This window comes from Rousettus aegyptiacus, unplaced genomic scaffold (genome assembly GCF_014176215.1).
Source record: "Rousettus aegyptiacus isolate mRouAeg1 unplaced genomic scaffold, mRouAeg1.p scaffold_m13_p_2, whole genome shotgun sequence".
Classification (NCBI taxonomy): Eukaryota; Metazoa; Chordata; class Mammalia; order Chiroptera; family Pteropodidae; genus Rousettus; species Rousettus aegyptiacus.
In genome coordinates, this window is record NW_023416295.1 from 155,720,384 (window position 1) to 155,736,578 (window position 16,195).

At 34.6% G+C, this 16,195-nt stretch overlaps 1 protein-coding gene across 1 annotated transcript; it reads right to left on the reverse strand.

Moving 5' to 3' along the window:
- Positions 1-1,250: 1,250 nt before the first annotated feature.
- On the reverse strand, positions 1,251-6,817 carry CLEC4E (C-type lectin domain family 4 member E). Its single transcript, XM_016121321.2, has 6 exons — positions 6,673-6,817; positions 5,714-5,806; positions 5,010-5,099; positions 3,927-4,078; positions 3,151-3,266; positions 1,251-1,564 (listed from the first exon to the last, which is right to left on the reverse strand). The coding sequence occupies exons 1-6, from the start codon at positions 6,707-6,709 to the stop codon at positions 1,378-1,380; spliced, it is 675 nt and encodes a 224-aa protein (XP_015976807.2). The 5' UTR covers positions 6,710-6,817; the 3' UTR covers positions 1,251-1,377.
- Between the last annotated feature and the right edge of the window lie 9,378 nt (positions 6,818-16,195).

Consider the following 16,195-nt stretch of genomic DNA (forward strand, 5'->3'; position numbering starts at 1 on the left):
TGGAAAATTCTTGTTTGAGAAGCAGATCATGTGTTGAAACTGTTTTAAAATACACAAATACTTAAGTACTAGGAAACCCAGAAAGTTAAAAAATAAAAGTGTAATTACTCATCCATACTCCCAAGACTAAATCCTTAGCAATTGTTTTTTTTCTTGCCAAACTTTGATGACAAAGTTAGTTACATAACTTAAATTATAAATGTGGTGAAATGATATGCACTGACATTTTCATATGTCCTTCAATACTGAAATAAACTTTAAAGTAAATTATAGCTACCTACATGGAAACAATGATGAACAAAAACATCTTTATATGTCTTTCAATGTTTTCTCATTGATGTTTATGATTTGAAAAAAAGGCATTAGAAAATTGAAAATATATGTATTGAATTAGTTTTAAGTTGGATGACTTTTAGTTTAAAGGCATATTAGTTTCAAAACCACAGATTGTCACCTATGCCTAAGAGAAATAAACATTTGTAAAGAAAGTCAATATTTTATATTTACTTGTTTGGTTGAATTTTTCCCTTCAATAATTACACATTAATTCCAATGTATGAATTTTGAGGGTTTCTTATGGTACCATGTACAAGAAACATGGTTATAAAAGCTACCATGTTGCTTACATATTCTTAAATAACCTTATCAGTATTGATGGAATAAATGGATAGGCTTGAGAGAGAGAAATGTAAAGCTAAATGTTCTCTTAAGATAATTCAAGTACTGGATTCTGGCCGTGGCTGAGCAATAGATACAAATTCAGCTAGGATCCAGTTAGTTAGTGGAAAAGAACAGAAAAAAAAGGGAGTTCCCTGGATGAGTAGGCAGTCTTTTTGGAGCTAAAGATTAGCATGTCCTTTCCCTGAGGAGGGCCTTTGGCCAGGAAGTCCACACCAGTCTTTTGAGCAGGAATGTTGTATGATTGAAGAAATTTCTTATTCATTATACAGAACATGTTGAGGAGTAAAAACAGTATGAAATCAAGAAGAAAACATAAACTTTTTAGGAGCTAGAAATAAGAGGATTTGACACAGAGCCTGAATTCAGGAGATTGTTCAAAGGAACTTTCCAAAATCCTCTTTATTGAACGCTGTACTTACTCTGTGTCCTTAAATGAAGCAAATTTACCAAAAGGAGCATTCTTTTCTTCTCACAGCATTTGCTAGAAAATTGCTTGGAAAATTCTGAGATGTTCTGGGACCAATATAGAGAAAAACACACTTCAGTCAGTATGTGAATTATAACATTCAAAAGTACTTATTTTTATTTATATCAAAGCAGTAAACACTGATGAAATCCTTATGAAATATAATGCACACTTTTCTCATGTTGTAGTTGTGGCCGCGTTCACACTCTTGTTCCTCCTCATTTACACATTTAAGTTGTGCCTTCTCTTAGAGATTTTTCTTTGTTCAAAAGATTTTTTTCTGGCATTTCACAAATCCAAAACATGTTGAAGAAACAGGGCACATCATTCCAATTTTGCCTAGGATTTGAAGAGTCTCGTATGGTGGCACAGTCCTCCACTGTAGCTATGTTATTGGGCTCCCCTATGTCCCAGAAGCTGAAAGAAAAGGACACAGGGGATTTTAAATCTACAAGAGATAAAGTGACCGAATATACTAGGCAAATTACATTTGTGTTGTTTAACTTAGCAAAAATTTCGTGAGGCAGGTATTATAACCTGCATTGTATTGATGAAGAAAAGGAATCTCAAAAAAGCTAAACCATTTGCCTAAATCATAGAGTTTGTGAGTAGTGAAGCTGAACTGGATCTATTCTGTCATGCTGCCTCATACAGTTAGATCCAGAATGAGAAGTTATGGGAACAGATGTCCCGATTGATTTGTTTGTTTGTTTGTTTGTTTGTTTGTTTTTGCACTCATACCTTGCAGTAACTTAGGTGCACACTTCAACAGTGTTACCATGCCATAGTAAAGTAACATATAGCCACTATGGAAAACATTATGGAGGTTCCTCAAAACATTAAGAATAGAATTACCACATGACCCCGAAATCTCTTTTCTGGCTATCTACCCCTAAAATTTGAAAACATGTATCCATAAAGATATATGCACCTCAATGTTCATTGTAATACTATTCACGGTGGCCAAGACATGGAAGAAACCAAAGTGTCCTTCGATAGATGATTGGATAAAGATGTGTACATATGTACAATGTAATATTACTCAGCCATAAGAAAAGATGAAATAGTACCATTTGTGACAACATATGTGGATCTTGAGGTTATCATGCTAGGTGAAATAAATCAGACAAAAGTTGAGAACCATATGATTTCACTCATATGTGGGATATAAAAACTGAAAGCAACAAATGAAGAAGACAAACAAAAACTCATAGACACAAACAACAATTTAGTGGTTACCGGAGAGAAAGGGAGACAAGGGTGAGGTAGATAAGGGTAAAGGGAATCAAATATGTGGTGGCAGAAGGAGATGGACTTTGGATGGTGAACACACAATGCAATGTACAGATGATGTATTATAGAATCGTACACTTGAAATATATATAATTTTATTAATCAATGTCCCCCTGATAACTTTTCATTAAAAACAAAGTATTAGAACATGTAGGCTATACTGTCAGAGCTAATTAATACCTCCTGACCTTTAATTTTTTCAAAGGCTAAGTGAAGATTAATAATATTGATGTATCTCAGAAAGGTGTAACAAGTTAAATGAAAAAATGAAAGAGATAAAAACTTCGAAAACTCCAAAATGTTGTGCTTTAATGCTATAAATCCATTATTAGGAGACTATCAAGGGGATTCCCTTTTTTACTCCATAAGAATCTTATCTTTTTGAAATCACTGTTTTTGTTTCATTTACTACAGTTTGGGGGCATATGACTCTGAATTCCACTCTTTGTCTCTGCTGCATTTCCAAAGAAATAGTTTTCAATTCTAATCCTCTTTTCATTTTCATGTTTTCCTTTTATTCATGAAATAGTCTTAGAAAATGAGATCAGTAGAATCTCATGCTTCTCTTTTCTCTTCTTGCATCTAATATCACCAATGATGGACCTAAGTATTTCACACGGAACATAAAGGAGCTTCTGAGAACTCCCCTCGACAATGGTTTAATTTTAAGATTTGGGTAGTATTAAATTCTTCTACAAGAAAGAAATTACCTTAGAGACTGGATTAAAGGTGTGCCATCTAGCCATTCCCACTGCTTCTCAACCACCTGGTCTGTCAGTCCAATATAAAACTCTCTCTTTCTAGGTTTTGCACGGAAAAGGAATTCCTGATGGAAGATACACAATAAAAAAAAAAAAATAGATCAATGATTTCAATAATGAACAAATGTTGAAGATAATTGTCATTAGAAGACATAAAATAGGATCTGGTCTAAAAATGACAGATAAATGGCCCTGAAATATTAAGATCATGGGAGATTATCTTCCAATTTTTTTTTTAATAAAAATACACGAAACATAAAATTAAACCAGCAACAACAAAAAAGCCTTCAACAGAGGAGTTACTCAACAATGCATTCAAAGTTTATCTACTGTTATTTGTAGCAAAATCTACTGCATAGATTAGCAGAAAACATTATTAACCATTACTTTTATTAGCTTAAAAGTAATGGACAATATTTGCTTTCTCTTTTTCATATAGGTTTATAAACATAATCGTCACTCCAAAATGGACTCCCAACCTCTTTTTTCCCCTGCCTCACTAATAAAGGAACTAAAATAGAAATTTCTTTTTTCTTAGGCTATTCTAGTAATGAAAATAAATTAAAGTAGGTATTCACTTACAGAAAAGTAGGAATAGCATCTGTTCAGCACATTCATTTAAAAAATATTAATAGTGGTCCAAACACTGCACACATGTATGGGAAAAGGCATAGACTGTATGAAGAACGTTATAGTGATACTGAGGGAGGCTGTACTTCAACTACCTGCTCCTCCTGTGTGTTGATAACCACCAGATGAGCTCCCATGTTCGAGCAGTTTTTTAAACTTGCTGTCCAGGTCATGGTGTTAGTAGAAAAGAAGTAGCAGCTAGATTGAAAATGTACCCAGTCTAAGGGACAGCAATCCTTGACTGAACCTAGGAGGAGAGAAGTTTCCATGAGAGTCCCACATGAACTAAGTAAGAAAACAAAAGTTTTCCTCATGAAGTCCATTATTTATAGTCAGAAGCCTTGGAACCCCTTGCTCACTACCCCTCTCCCGGCACCCCACATCTTACTATCTAAGACTTTAGATAATTCCTATGTCAATAAACATGAAACAGCAATTTCTTGTCTTTTGAGACACAATCCTTATTTTATAGGTGTACCAGTAAATGTAACCATATATACAATCTATTTCAGTTATGCAATTGATATAGGACCCTGTTGTTTTTAGACTGCCAAGGTCAAAGGAAGTTATGCATTTTATCTGAGTGACCTCTAAGCAACCATCTTTCATGTTGTCCAAACAATGTACCCTCAACAAAATCTCCAAACTGGTTCTACGGATGGGATAAATTTCTAAGAATTATAGAAATTAAGCCTTAAAATTTTATTAAAACCAAACAGTCCAATCTCTCAATGTAATGGTGTCATACAGCATTTTTCTAAGACTAGGAACAGGACTATAGATGAGTATAGAAAGTATATTTCTGAGTTTTTCTGAATTCCCTATTCTACATATTTTTTTCCTTCACTCCATTTTGAAAGCAGGTGATGAATGAGAAAAAGTGCAGTCTGGGGATAACACCTTCCACTTTTAGATTTACTGTTTAGACACATACCTCAAAATTATTTAAAGTTTGCTATAATGTCCCTAAGCTTTCCCACCCCAAAGCTAATTGCATTTCCAAAGGTCTATTTCTGTTCTCTTAATCAACTTATCATTCTTTTACAGCAGAGACAAGATTTTACATTTTGTTTTTGAAACAGGACCTACTCCACTACTTTACTTATCTCCAAATCAATCTAGAAGCCAGAAAATGTTGATATATAAATTTTGATGTTCAAATTTGAGGACTGTTATACCTGATCCATCATTGTAGCAGGAGAGTTCCGTGATATCTTCATGTGGCTGAAAGTTTATCTCACCACAGAGTTGAAAGATGCGATATGTCACTGTAAGGAGAGGGGCATAGTTAATGTTTATTACTTTTTAAATAAGAAAATAAGTTTTATCATTTCTGTATTTATAACAAAAGTGCCAACAGTTATTATGATAATTTTTTACTATCTACTTTTCCTTCTGCATGGAGAGGCACCGAGATTTACTTAAAGACAGAAGAAGGAATTCATATTTTATGGTTTTCCCAATTTATGAAGAAGAATGTACTTTATTTCAGGTCCAAAGGCCTAGAAAGAACAAATGTGTTGCATTCTTTCTTATGCTAAGTCCAACCCTCTCTACCCTTCCTTCCAAAAAGTGATTTGTTATATTTCTGGCTAGGATCACATAGAAAAGGTTTCACTAATGATGGGTGTACCTAGGGGAGGACTCAAGGCCACCAAGGAGGTGAAAAATGTTTATCATGAAAAATGTGTCAGAAGTCAATGAAATTTGGTAACAGCTCTATATTAGTTGAGGTTTCTGGCTTGAGGAAGAACCTGGAGGTAAATAGAGGGGAAAAGTGAAATAGAAATATCCTTTGTGGGAGGAGAGAACACACAGGCAGCAAGGAAGAATTTACTCCAAATATTCTCCAGGGAGATTACATTTGACCTTCAGAACTCACCAACACATCTGATGATAAAACAGGCACTCAGTAGTAGAATGGAGACCCCAGCAACAGTCCATAAGAACACGTGGGAAGAGAAGCATCCCCTCTCTGTAGAAAGATACAAATATGGTCAATCTTCCTTAAGTAAGCTATGAAAGAAATCTAAATAATTCTTCTTCAGTCTTCCTTATTTCTTTCTACTTGCATTACCTATATTGAGTAGTTTTTAAACTTCAGCATGTATCAGAGTTATTTGGAGGGCTTATTAAAAAACATACTACAGAGCCTTAACCCCCAGAGTTAAGAATTCACTAATGTAATATCGTATGCCAATTGTAATTGAAAAATAAATAAATAAATAACAAGTTCCTAGTTGCTGCTGATACTGCTGGTCTGGTATGAAAATTTTAGAACCACTGGAGTGAATAATCTATTATTAATTTAAGATTGATTCATAAAGTTAAACGGATGTGCAATTTTCTTTTCTAAGACTTAAAATTTCCCCCTTTCCTTGCCTCCCTTTCTCCTTTTCTCCCTCTCTCTCTCTCTCTGTTTTTCTTGTCTCTCTCCTGCTCTTCTTTTCAGTGTCTCATTTTCCAAGCCCTTCGTACATCAGATAAAACACTAACAATCATCCAGTAGTTCTTCTCCTCCTTCCCAAAACACATTTTATAGACAAAGAACTGAGTTCTAGAGGAGTGAAGTGACTTGCCCAACTCGACACACCGAATTATAGAGAGGGTAGAAACAGCAGTGGTAGCTCTCCCTGAACTCAAGTCCAGCATCTTTCCAGCATAACATACAGTCTTCTAATCACTTTTTTATTTTCCTCTTTTTCATTCCCTGTTTTTCTGTCTGTCTCTCTTCTTTTACTTTACTGCATATTTTTCTATTGTCCTGTCCTTCAAGTATTTGTCACCTCTTCCAAAAAAAAAAAAAATCTATGAAAGAAAAAGGAGAACTGCAAATTTTACCTGTGTATTGTGATGCAGATGATTTGGGTGAATTCATTCTTTTTCTATTTCACTTTTTTGCTCTCTTTTTCTCCTCAGTTTCTGAGTGTTTTGTTGGTAAGATTCAAGGAAAACAAACCTTGAAGAACGAACATTTAACTGTATTTCAGGAAGTTCAACACTGACATGAGAATATTGACTTCTTCTGTGGCTGTGTGCCAGGTCAGAATTTCCTTTCTTGCATAAGGGGGACAAGGGAGTTTCCTGGGCAACCAGCTGTCCTCACTCCATGCAACAACAAAATGGGGAAACGGTGAAGTGGTAAGGTAAGTATCAACAGGGGAAGGCTGACCGTGGGGAAATATGAGAGACTTCGAAAATAATGTTTTATTTTGGTGGATAAAATTTCTCTGCTTTCTTCCAGGCCTAACTCATCCCTCAATTTTTCCTTGACACTTGTGGGGCCACTTCTGCACTCCAGATCTCATTTTCAATTTTTACCACCACAGTTAACAAGTCAATTGTTAACTGAAAAGGAGACAAACTTCAAACCTTCACAACACTTAACACAAAAGTGGGGCAAATAACATATGTATTGATAATTTTGCAACGTGGATTTCTTTTCATCTTTTATGTTTTCTCTTCCTCCTTCATCTGCAGCTCTTGAACATTTTAGATTTGTGGATTTATATTCCCTTTATCAAAGCTCTGCTTACACCTGACATCTCCCTCTCAGTCTCCCTTTCAGCTTGATGTAGTTTGACTACTTTGAAACTCAGCCCAATTCCTTACATCTTAACACAGCTCCTGAAGGCTAGAGACTCAGTAGGTAGTTTAATCTTATTGTTATAAATATTTGGGGATTTTAGTTTTATATTGTAGCCTACATTAGGAGAAATAAATTTGAATGTCAGAAGAAACAACTTCAGCTAAACATTGGAATGTGCTTCTCCGGAAGGTTAATTAGGTATGTTTCATCTCCTCCCTTAAAAATACTTAAGAATAAGATTAAACTAAACTCAGTTGATTTAAAGTCACAAGTGTCAAGAGGCATTATTATGTATACATATGACTTGGTAACCCCCACACCAATGACTCACAGACTTCCTATGCGTTAGAAAATATCTTTGTTTTCAAAAAGACTTTTTATTGTTTTCATGTATTGATCAATTTCCTGTGCATTCTCCATTCTACAGTTACATAGCTTTGTTAAAGAATGTTTAAAAATTATAAAAATTATACATTTATATATTATGAAATATAAATATATTTAATATTTGTATTATCAGCAAGTGGCTTTTGATCAGTAAAAAGAGGAATTATCTAGTGGATGAATTATATGAATTATTAAGCAATGAATCATAATAATTAAAGTCATTTATTTATTATGATCAATCAGCAATAATTAATATTCATAAACAATTATGCTAATTTTATAAATATACAATTAACTAGATATTGATAATTAATAAACACACAATATTTTACAAGCTAAAATATGTATATGTTTTTATCCTTCATTTGATCACTTTTTCCCAAATTATAAAAGTAATATTTTTATAGTTAATGATATGAAAAGAATGTGCCAAGTGAAAAAACCTCTCTATCCTTAGTGCCCTTCTTTACAATCGCACTTAATGATTTCTTACATATACCTTGAGACATTTTCTAAGCTTCTGTAAGTGCAGTTCGTATAACATTGTTTATCCATTTTTATGCAAATAAGATCATACTTTGCATGTTTTTTTGTTTTGAAGATTACTTTTATATTCATCAATGTATTGGACATCATTCTTCTTAATATTATGGTTTAAATTTTTTCATAATTTACACACCAGGCACTTCTGAAGGACATTTAAATCATTTCTAGTTTTACTCCCCCTCTGACAAATGAGGCAATGACTACCTTTATATATATTTGCAGGTACACACTTTTTGGCTCCCTTAATCTCTTCCCCTGAAATTCTACCTGCTAATCTCTATCTCCTCTAGTCTCTACCTTCTCTCCTTCAGGATATATAACAGATTGTCTTATTCTATGCTTCTTAAAGTCTATTTCTATTTTTTAATATCTAAAACTCTATGTTTTTCATCAATGAGAAAAATTATGTTATATATCTCCATAAAAATGCCTTTGTTTGAGACTCTTGACAAAATTTAATATTTATTCCTAATAAAAACAGTAAAATTATTAATTGGCCATTTCTTAAGCCAATATCTAACTTAATAGGGAAACACTGCAATTTCTGCTAAAGCTCAAGAGTGAAGCTAGAATGCTCACTATTTCCATTACTATTTAACACTGTATTAGAAGTAGGGGCCAATGCAATTTTTTTCAAAAAGAAAATAACTAGGAACATAACAATTAGAAAAAAAGACATAGAACTATATCTATTGGCAGATGATACAGTAATATACTTAGTAGATATATTAGATGATTCCAAGAGAATCAATGACACAAACAATAAAACAAGTTTAGTAAGGAAGTAGAATAGAAAATTAATATATAAAATCAATGTGTATACAAACAATAACCAGTTAGAAGATAATGGAAGAGAAAATCTCATTTACAATAGCAACAAATAAGATACAATTTCTAGGAATAAATATTACAAGATATGTGAAAAAAAATATGAGAAAAACTTTTGCACACTTCTGGAATGGAAATGGAAAGATAGCCCTAGTTTTAAATGTCAGTCCTTATAAAGTAAACATAGAAATTTAGCACGATCTCAACACAACTAGCATAATTTCTTCCCTTGAATAAAACAAATTGACTCTAAAGTTTATATCGCAAAAAAATCTACTAGACTACATATGAATACCCAGAAAAGACTTATGAATGAAAAATAATCCTTCCAGATAGTAAGGCACATTATAACAACTCTGTATTTAAAACACTATGGTACTGGCACAAAAGCAGACATACAAATGAGTAGAATAAACAAAAATTCAGAAATACAAGTACATAAAAATGTAAAAATGCTGTCTCAAAATGGAATTTTAAACAAATAATATTGGAACAATTAACTAGCCATTTTAACATAGGGAGGAGGCAAGAGAATTAAAAATGTTAATCAAGCTACTTTCGGAGACTGCAATATTCTGATCAGCCCTGCAGCCAGGCCTGGAGGATACCTTCAGAACAATGGAAGATTTCTACTGGGATGCTAACAATCCATTCCCCACACAGGAAACAAGAACCAACAGTTATTCTCTGTGGCTAAAACCATGAGGAACACATGGATTAAAGGCTGGGAACTGCCAGCAGGCCTTTCACTCTACATATTCTCATCTTTTTCACACTACATACTCTTTCCCTTCCTCACTTATTTCATATCAAGGGAAATGGGAACTAAAGAATGACACGTAAATTGAATTCCCAGAACACTCAGGGCCCCTCTCAGTGCCTTTACTCTGTCTCTCTCTCTCACTGTCTCTCATTCTCTGCCTCTGAGAGGAGACCACACTTTGTCTGCAGAGTGTTATCTAATAAACTTTCCTTTTGATCCCAACTTTGTTATGTGTGTTGAAGTCTTTCTACACTCTTTGCCAAAGGACCCTCTTTATCTCTCCGTGCAGGGCTTGGTCTCTCCCCCACTCAGGAAAATTTGCCCTGTCCTCCATGAGAATCACAGGCAGAGGGAATAACAAGCAGTTATGTCTAGTGGCAGTAAGTGGGATGTGAATGACGCCAAAGAGGCCGTAAAGGAGGAATAGAGTGAGGACAGGGGCGAGGAGAAGGAAAAGAGAAAATTAACTGGCCAGATTATGTGGAGACTTAGAGGTCATTATGACTGGCTTTTTGTCAGACTAAAATAGGGGCGGGAGGTTATAGAGTTTTTAGCAAAAGAGTAATATAAGCTGACTTGTTTCAAAAACAATGTCAATTTTAGAATAGTCTGGATGGGGATAGAAAAAAAAGAAGAGAGACCTGTCAGGATGTTATTGCTGTCATGCACAGGGAATCTGAATAGTAGTCCTGTGTAAATATGAGTATAAACAGAATGTGGTGGTTAATTTTATATGTCAACTCAACTGAGTCATGGGGTACCCAGATGTTGGCTAAACATTATTTCAAGTGTGTCTGTGAGTGTGTTCAGAGATCGCATTAACATTTGAACTGGTGAACTTAGTACAGCAGATTGCCCTCTTTAGAGTGGGTGACATCCCACCTATTGGGGACCCGAGTAGAATAAAAGGCAGAGGAAGAGAAAATTTAGCTTTTTCTACCTGATTTGGTAAGCTGAGACATCGGTCTTTTCCTGCCCTGGGACTCATACCAATGTCTCCCGTGGTTCTCAGGCATTGGGATTCAGACACCAACAGCTTTCCTGGGTCTTCAGCTTACAGATGGAAGATCATGAGAGTTCTCACTTTCCATAATTGCATGAACCTATTCCTTATAATAAATCTCAGGGTTTTCGGGAGAACTCTGACTAATACACAAAGGGACAATTAATGGCAAAGAACAAATTTTCTTTGTATGATTTCTGAACAATGCACATGTTGAGAATAAAAAGCAGGGTATAAATTTTGGAAAATTATACATTTAAAATGTTTAAAGAATGACAAGAAATTAAATCTTCAGGTGTGAAAAGAGTTTAATAAGTAAATAAGTTTGCTTTCGGGGGGATAAAATTTCCAACTATTATTCAATTTTATACCAATGACAATCTTAAATCCATCTCAATACTCATGCTATTTCACATATTATACTACTACATTTATCTCAAGAAAGAATAAAGTTTTATAGGAATTGCATCAGGAAATAAGATGAGAGAAAAATCAAATATCTCAAGCAATCAGAACATACAAAGTGAAATTTTAATGAGATACCATTGACATTACTGACAATTACTTTGTGATTATTGTTGTTTTTTTTTTTAATGTTTTATTTTTCCTATCTTTTTTTTTCTTGGAAGTAAGAATGTACTTTATTTTTAGTTATTGCATTTCATCAAATAGTAGAATAAAATTTCAACCATAGTGATAATCTTAAATTTTTAACACATCCAACAGCTTTCTTGCAAATAGGCGAAATGTGCTTTGATGCCTTGATGGGTACAGATTGTGTAAAAGGAAAAATGCACAGAGAGTAGGTTTCAGCAAAGATAAATGGTTAAGAATCATTATACTGGTAGCTAGAGCACTTATTTAGAATTCTAATCCAATACCAAACATGCCTGCTTTTCTCCTGAAACACTAAGACCTGAATGCTTCAATCTTTGTTCCAACAAACTTCAAGCAACAATTTAATATTTTATGTGGAATGATTTTCTCATCCACTGTGTTGTTGTTTTTGTTTGTTTTACCATTTCATTTCGTAACTTCAATTTACAAAAACATTTAAGAAATCCAAAATTATTTATGAAAAATTATCTCAATGGTAGACATTACCAAACACAACATGCTGCAGTCTCTCCTAGATACACAAATTTTATTTGTGATGAGAGCATATAATAGGCCATTAGAGAAGAAAAAAAAAATAACTAGATTGATTAAAACAATTGTATAGTATAATGGTTTCATCATTATCAGTTCACTGACTTGTATCTGTGACTGTATTGAATCTGTTATTAATTAAATAAGAACATCATAGGAGATAAAACATCTGGACCAAAATCATGGCTGAGGTACTCATCACAAACATTATCTATTCCTCACACCTTGTTTTCACTTGACAAGGTGTCATGATAGGGTATTTTTCTTCCTTAAACATTTCTGAAACAAGATTATTGCCATAAATATCTGTTATCCATTTCATTCTATAAATGGGGTATTAAAATATGGATAAATATTTGCAAATTAGTTCTGTTAAATTTTTTCTAATAATTTAGAAAATTAATATTTTATCATATCTACTTCTGGGGACAACATTGAGCTTTTTCATATTTGTAATTCCTTTAGCTCTTCTTATAATTTTTTAGGGGATTCTTCTCAGGTCATTTCTTTGGCACTCTGGTAAAACAAATACAGTAAGTCCTTACTTAATGTTGTTAATAGGTTCTGCAACTGTAAGCAGAATGACATATAACTAAACCAATTTTACTATAGGCTAATTGATATAAACAAGTTAAGTTCTTACAGAACCTCTCAATATTATAACAAAAATGGTGTTGAACTAAATGATATTATTTGAGGAACTGCTGTTTCTTACAGAATTCTCAAGTGTTTTTAAAATTGTCTTTACTCAGCAATAACAACTTAGAATATGTTTCTTTTTTTCTTTTTATAAAGACAACAAAAAAACCAGCTTCATTTTTTTTGACTTTATTGAAATAGACAATTAGTTGCTCGTATTGACATTGTACAACTCATTGAGGATTTTTTTCAATTATAGTTGGCATACAATAATACATTAGTTTCAGTTGTACAGCATAGTGATTACAGATCTACATAACTCACAAAGTGACCTTCCCACTATATCCAGTACCATCCTTCTCCCTCACATATTTATTACAACATTATTAACCATCTTCCCCATGCTACACTCTACATCTCCAGGTCTATTCTGCAACTATCCATTTGTACCTCTTAATCTCTTTGCCTTTTTCTTGTCCCCCTTAATCCCCCTACCATCTAGTATCCCTCTACATATTCTCTGTATCTATAAGTTTATTTCCGCTTTTGTTGTTGTTGATTTTGTTCTTTAGATTCCTCATGTACGTGAAATTATGTGATATTTGTCTTTATCTGAACCAATTTATTCAGCATACTATCCTCTAGGTCCATCAAGGCAATATCTTTTTCCATCCCCTTTTTTTTTGTCTGTGTGTGTCTTTTAATCTAAAGTGAGTCTCTTGTAGGCAGCATAGGTAGGAGTCTTGTTTTCTTATCCATTCAGCTACTCTATCTTTTGATTGGAGCATTTAATTCTTTTCCATTTGAGGTACTTGTTGATAGGAATGTGGTTATTACCATTCTTTATTTCTGATTTTGATACATGTTTTTCTCTTCTTAAAGAAGTCTCTCCAACATTTCCCATAATACTTGCTTGTAGTGATAAATTCCTTTAGCTTATTTTAGTCTGGGAGGCTCTTTATCTGTCCTTCAACTCTAAATGATAGCTTTTCTGGATAAAGTATTCTTGGTGTAGATCTTAGGTTTTCATCACATTGAATATTTTGTGCCATGCCCTTCTGTCCTGCACAGTTTATTTTGAGAAATCAACTGGCAGTTTTATAGGTGCTCCCTTGTAGATAATTAACTGCTTTGCTCTTGCTGCTTTTAGGATACTCTCTTTGTATTTAACCATTGGCATTTTAATTATGATGTGTCTTGGTGTGGGCCTCTTTGGGTTCTTCTTTCTTGGAACTCTCTGTGTTTCCAGGGGTTATACGTCAATTTTCTTCACCAGGTTAGGGAAGTTTTCTATCATTATTTCTTCAAATAGCTCTTCATCTTCCTTTTTTCCGTCAGGTACCCTATGACACAGATATTTTTACATTTAATAGTGTCCCATAGACTTCTTAAATTATTATTATGGTCTTGACTTCTTTTCTCTTGCTGTTCTGCTTGAGTGTCCTTGGCTTCCCCATCCTCTATATTGGTGGTTCAATTCTCTTTTTTATCCGACTGTTGATTCCTTCTAATATACTCTCCATCTCAGATAATGTGTTCTTCATTTCAGACTGGTTCCCTTTTATAATTTCCATTTCCATTTTTATGCTTTTCATCTCTTTGTTAAAGTTCTCACTGAATTTATCTACACTTTCCTTAAGTTCTTTGAGCATCTTTATAATGAGTGTTTTGAACTCCGCATCTGTTAGATTGCTTAACTCCGTTATTCCTGGATCTCAATTCTGTTCTCATATGGTTTCTGCTTCTTTGTCTTCCCATCTTGGCTGCCTCTCTATGTACTAAGCAAATCTCCTAAGTCTCTCACTCTTATTAGTGCAGCTTTATGTAGTAGGTATCCAGTGGCATAGTCCTGAGAGGAGTTCAGCTGCAGGCCAAGTTTAGCCCCACCCTGTGCCCCTCTGGGGCCGCCTGTTAAGATTCAGCAAGCAATCCACAGATGCTGTGCTTATAGTTGCCTCAAGAGACCACACCAGAAACTGACACCCAGCTGCCACCAGTGTGAGTCTTGGTGCTGCTCAGTAAGGAGCACCTGACTCACCGTGGATATACTTGGATGCGGCTTGGGTAGGGCCACGAGTTGGGGGAGGCAGAGTTTCAGTGAATCCTCTGGGCAAGCACATCTGTTATTCAATCTGATAACACTTCAGCTATTGCAGTGCTGCATCTGCACACTGGAAGGTGGAGACGGCTCAAAAGAGGAAAAATGAATGACACAGGCACTTGTGCTCAGGAAAGAGCCTCACCTCCAGCCCCCACTCTGACAATTCAGTGTTCCACTGTAAGTCCCTGGTGCCCCTGTGCAGCCAACCAATCGCTGGTTCTCAGAGGGAGCAGGTCTGTCACTGCGAAACTCTGCTCATGGACACGGTCTCTTTAAGAGGCATGTGCAGCTGCCGGCTGCTGCTGCCACAGCCTCCGTCCCACTCAGCTGCTGGGAACTAGGCAGCCTGGTGTCTTCACCTCCTCTTGCCTTCTGTTGTTGTAGGTTGATTAATTATGTCTCTTTCTTAAGGAGTTCACATTCTAGCTGAGGACAGAGCTAACTAATAAATAAAAAAGTAAAGCGGCAATGTAATCCAATGAGAGAAAGGAATTTTCTTTGTGTTATTTTTCAGAGATTTATGGCTAATATTGAATTTCAATAATAATTACAATCATTTATATTTTGTATACAATCCCTGAACAAATAAATATTTAGAAGAAGTAGGCAGATAATGTAATTATGTTCATTACCCTTTGAAATGAAATGTTCCATTTGGTTTCCACTCACAGTTTTAAGTATTTTTGTTTTGTTTTGTTATTTCTGAAAATATAACATTTTTTCAAACTTTATTGAAATATGATTGACAAATAAAAATTGCATATATTTAGAATTTTAAAGAGACTTCTTACTTATTGAAGAGATGAGAGATAACAATTATTCCCATATTTTACAAAGAGGTAGAATTAGCAGGCTGCTCACGAGTCCACTGGGGATATGTGCAGGGGTTGTGACATGGGCTCTTATCTACTTCAGTGTACACACACACACACACACACACACACACACGCGCGCGCTAAAGTTAAGAGCTATTGTTTCATTCAACAGACACTTATTGAACCAAGTGTTATTATGGCTTCTAAGAATAATTAAGTAACAAAGCAGACAAAAAACTCTGCCTTTATGGTAGACATTTTCTAGTCGGTGAAGAAACAATTAATAGCACCACAAAAAATTTAAGTAAACTATGTAGTATGTCAGAAAATGATAATTATTGGAGTGACGTCAGAAGCATGGCAAAGTGAGCGATGTCCTTGAATCTCTCCCTTTGAAATAACAGTATGTTGAACATCTAAAACTCAACAAATAACATCCAACCTGAACACAAGTGTCTGAGTGAGTAAACTGTGCACACGAGCTTCCAGAGGTCAGAAGGCAAGAGTCTGGAGAGTAGATTGGGAAGAACAAAAAAACTGCCTC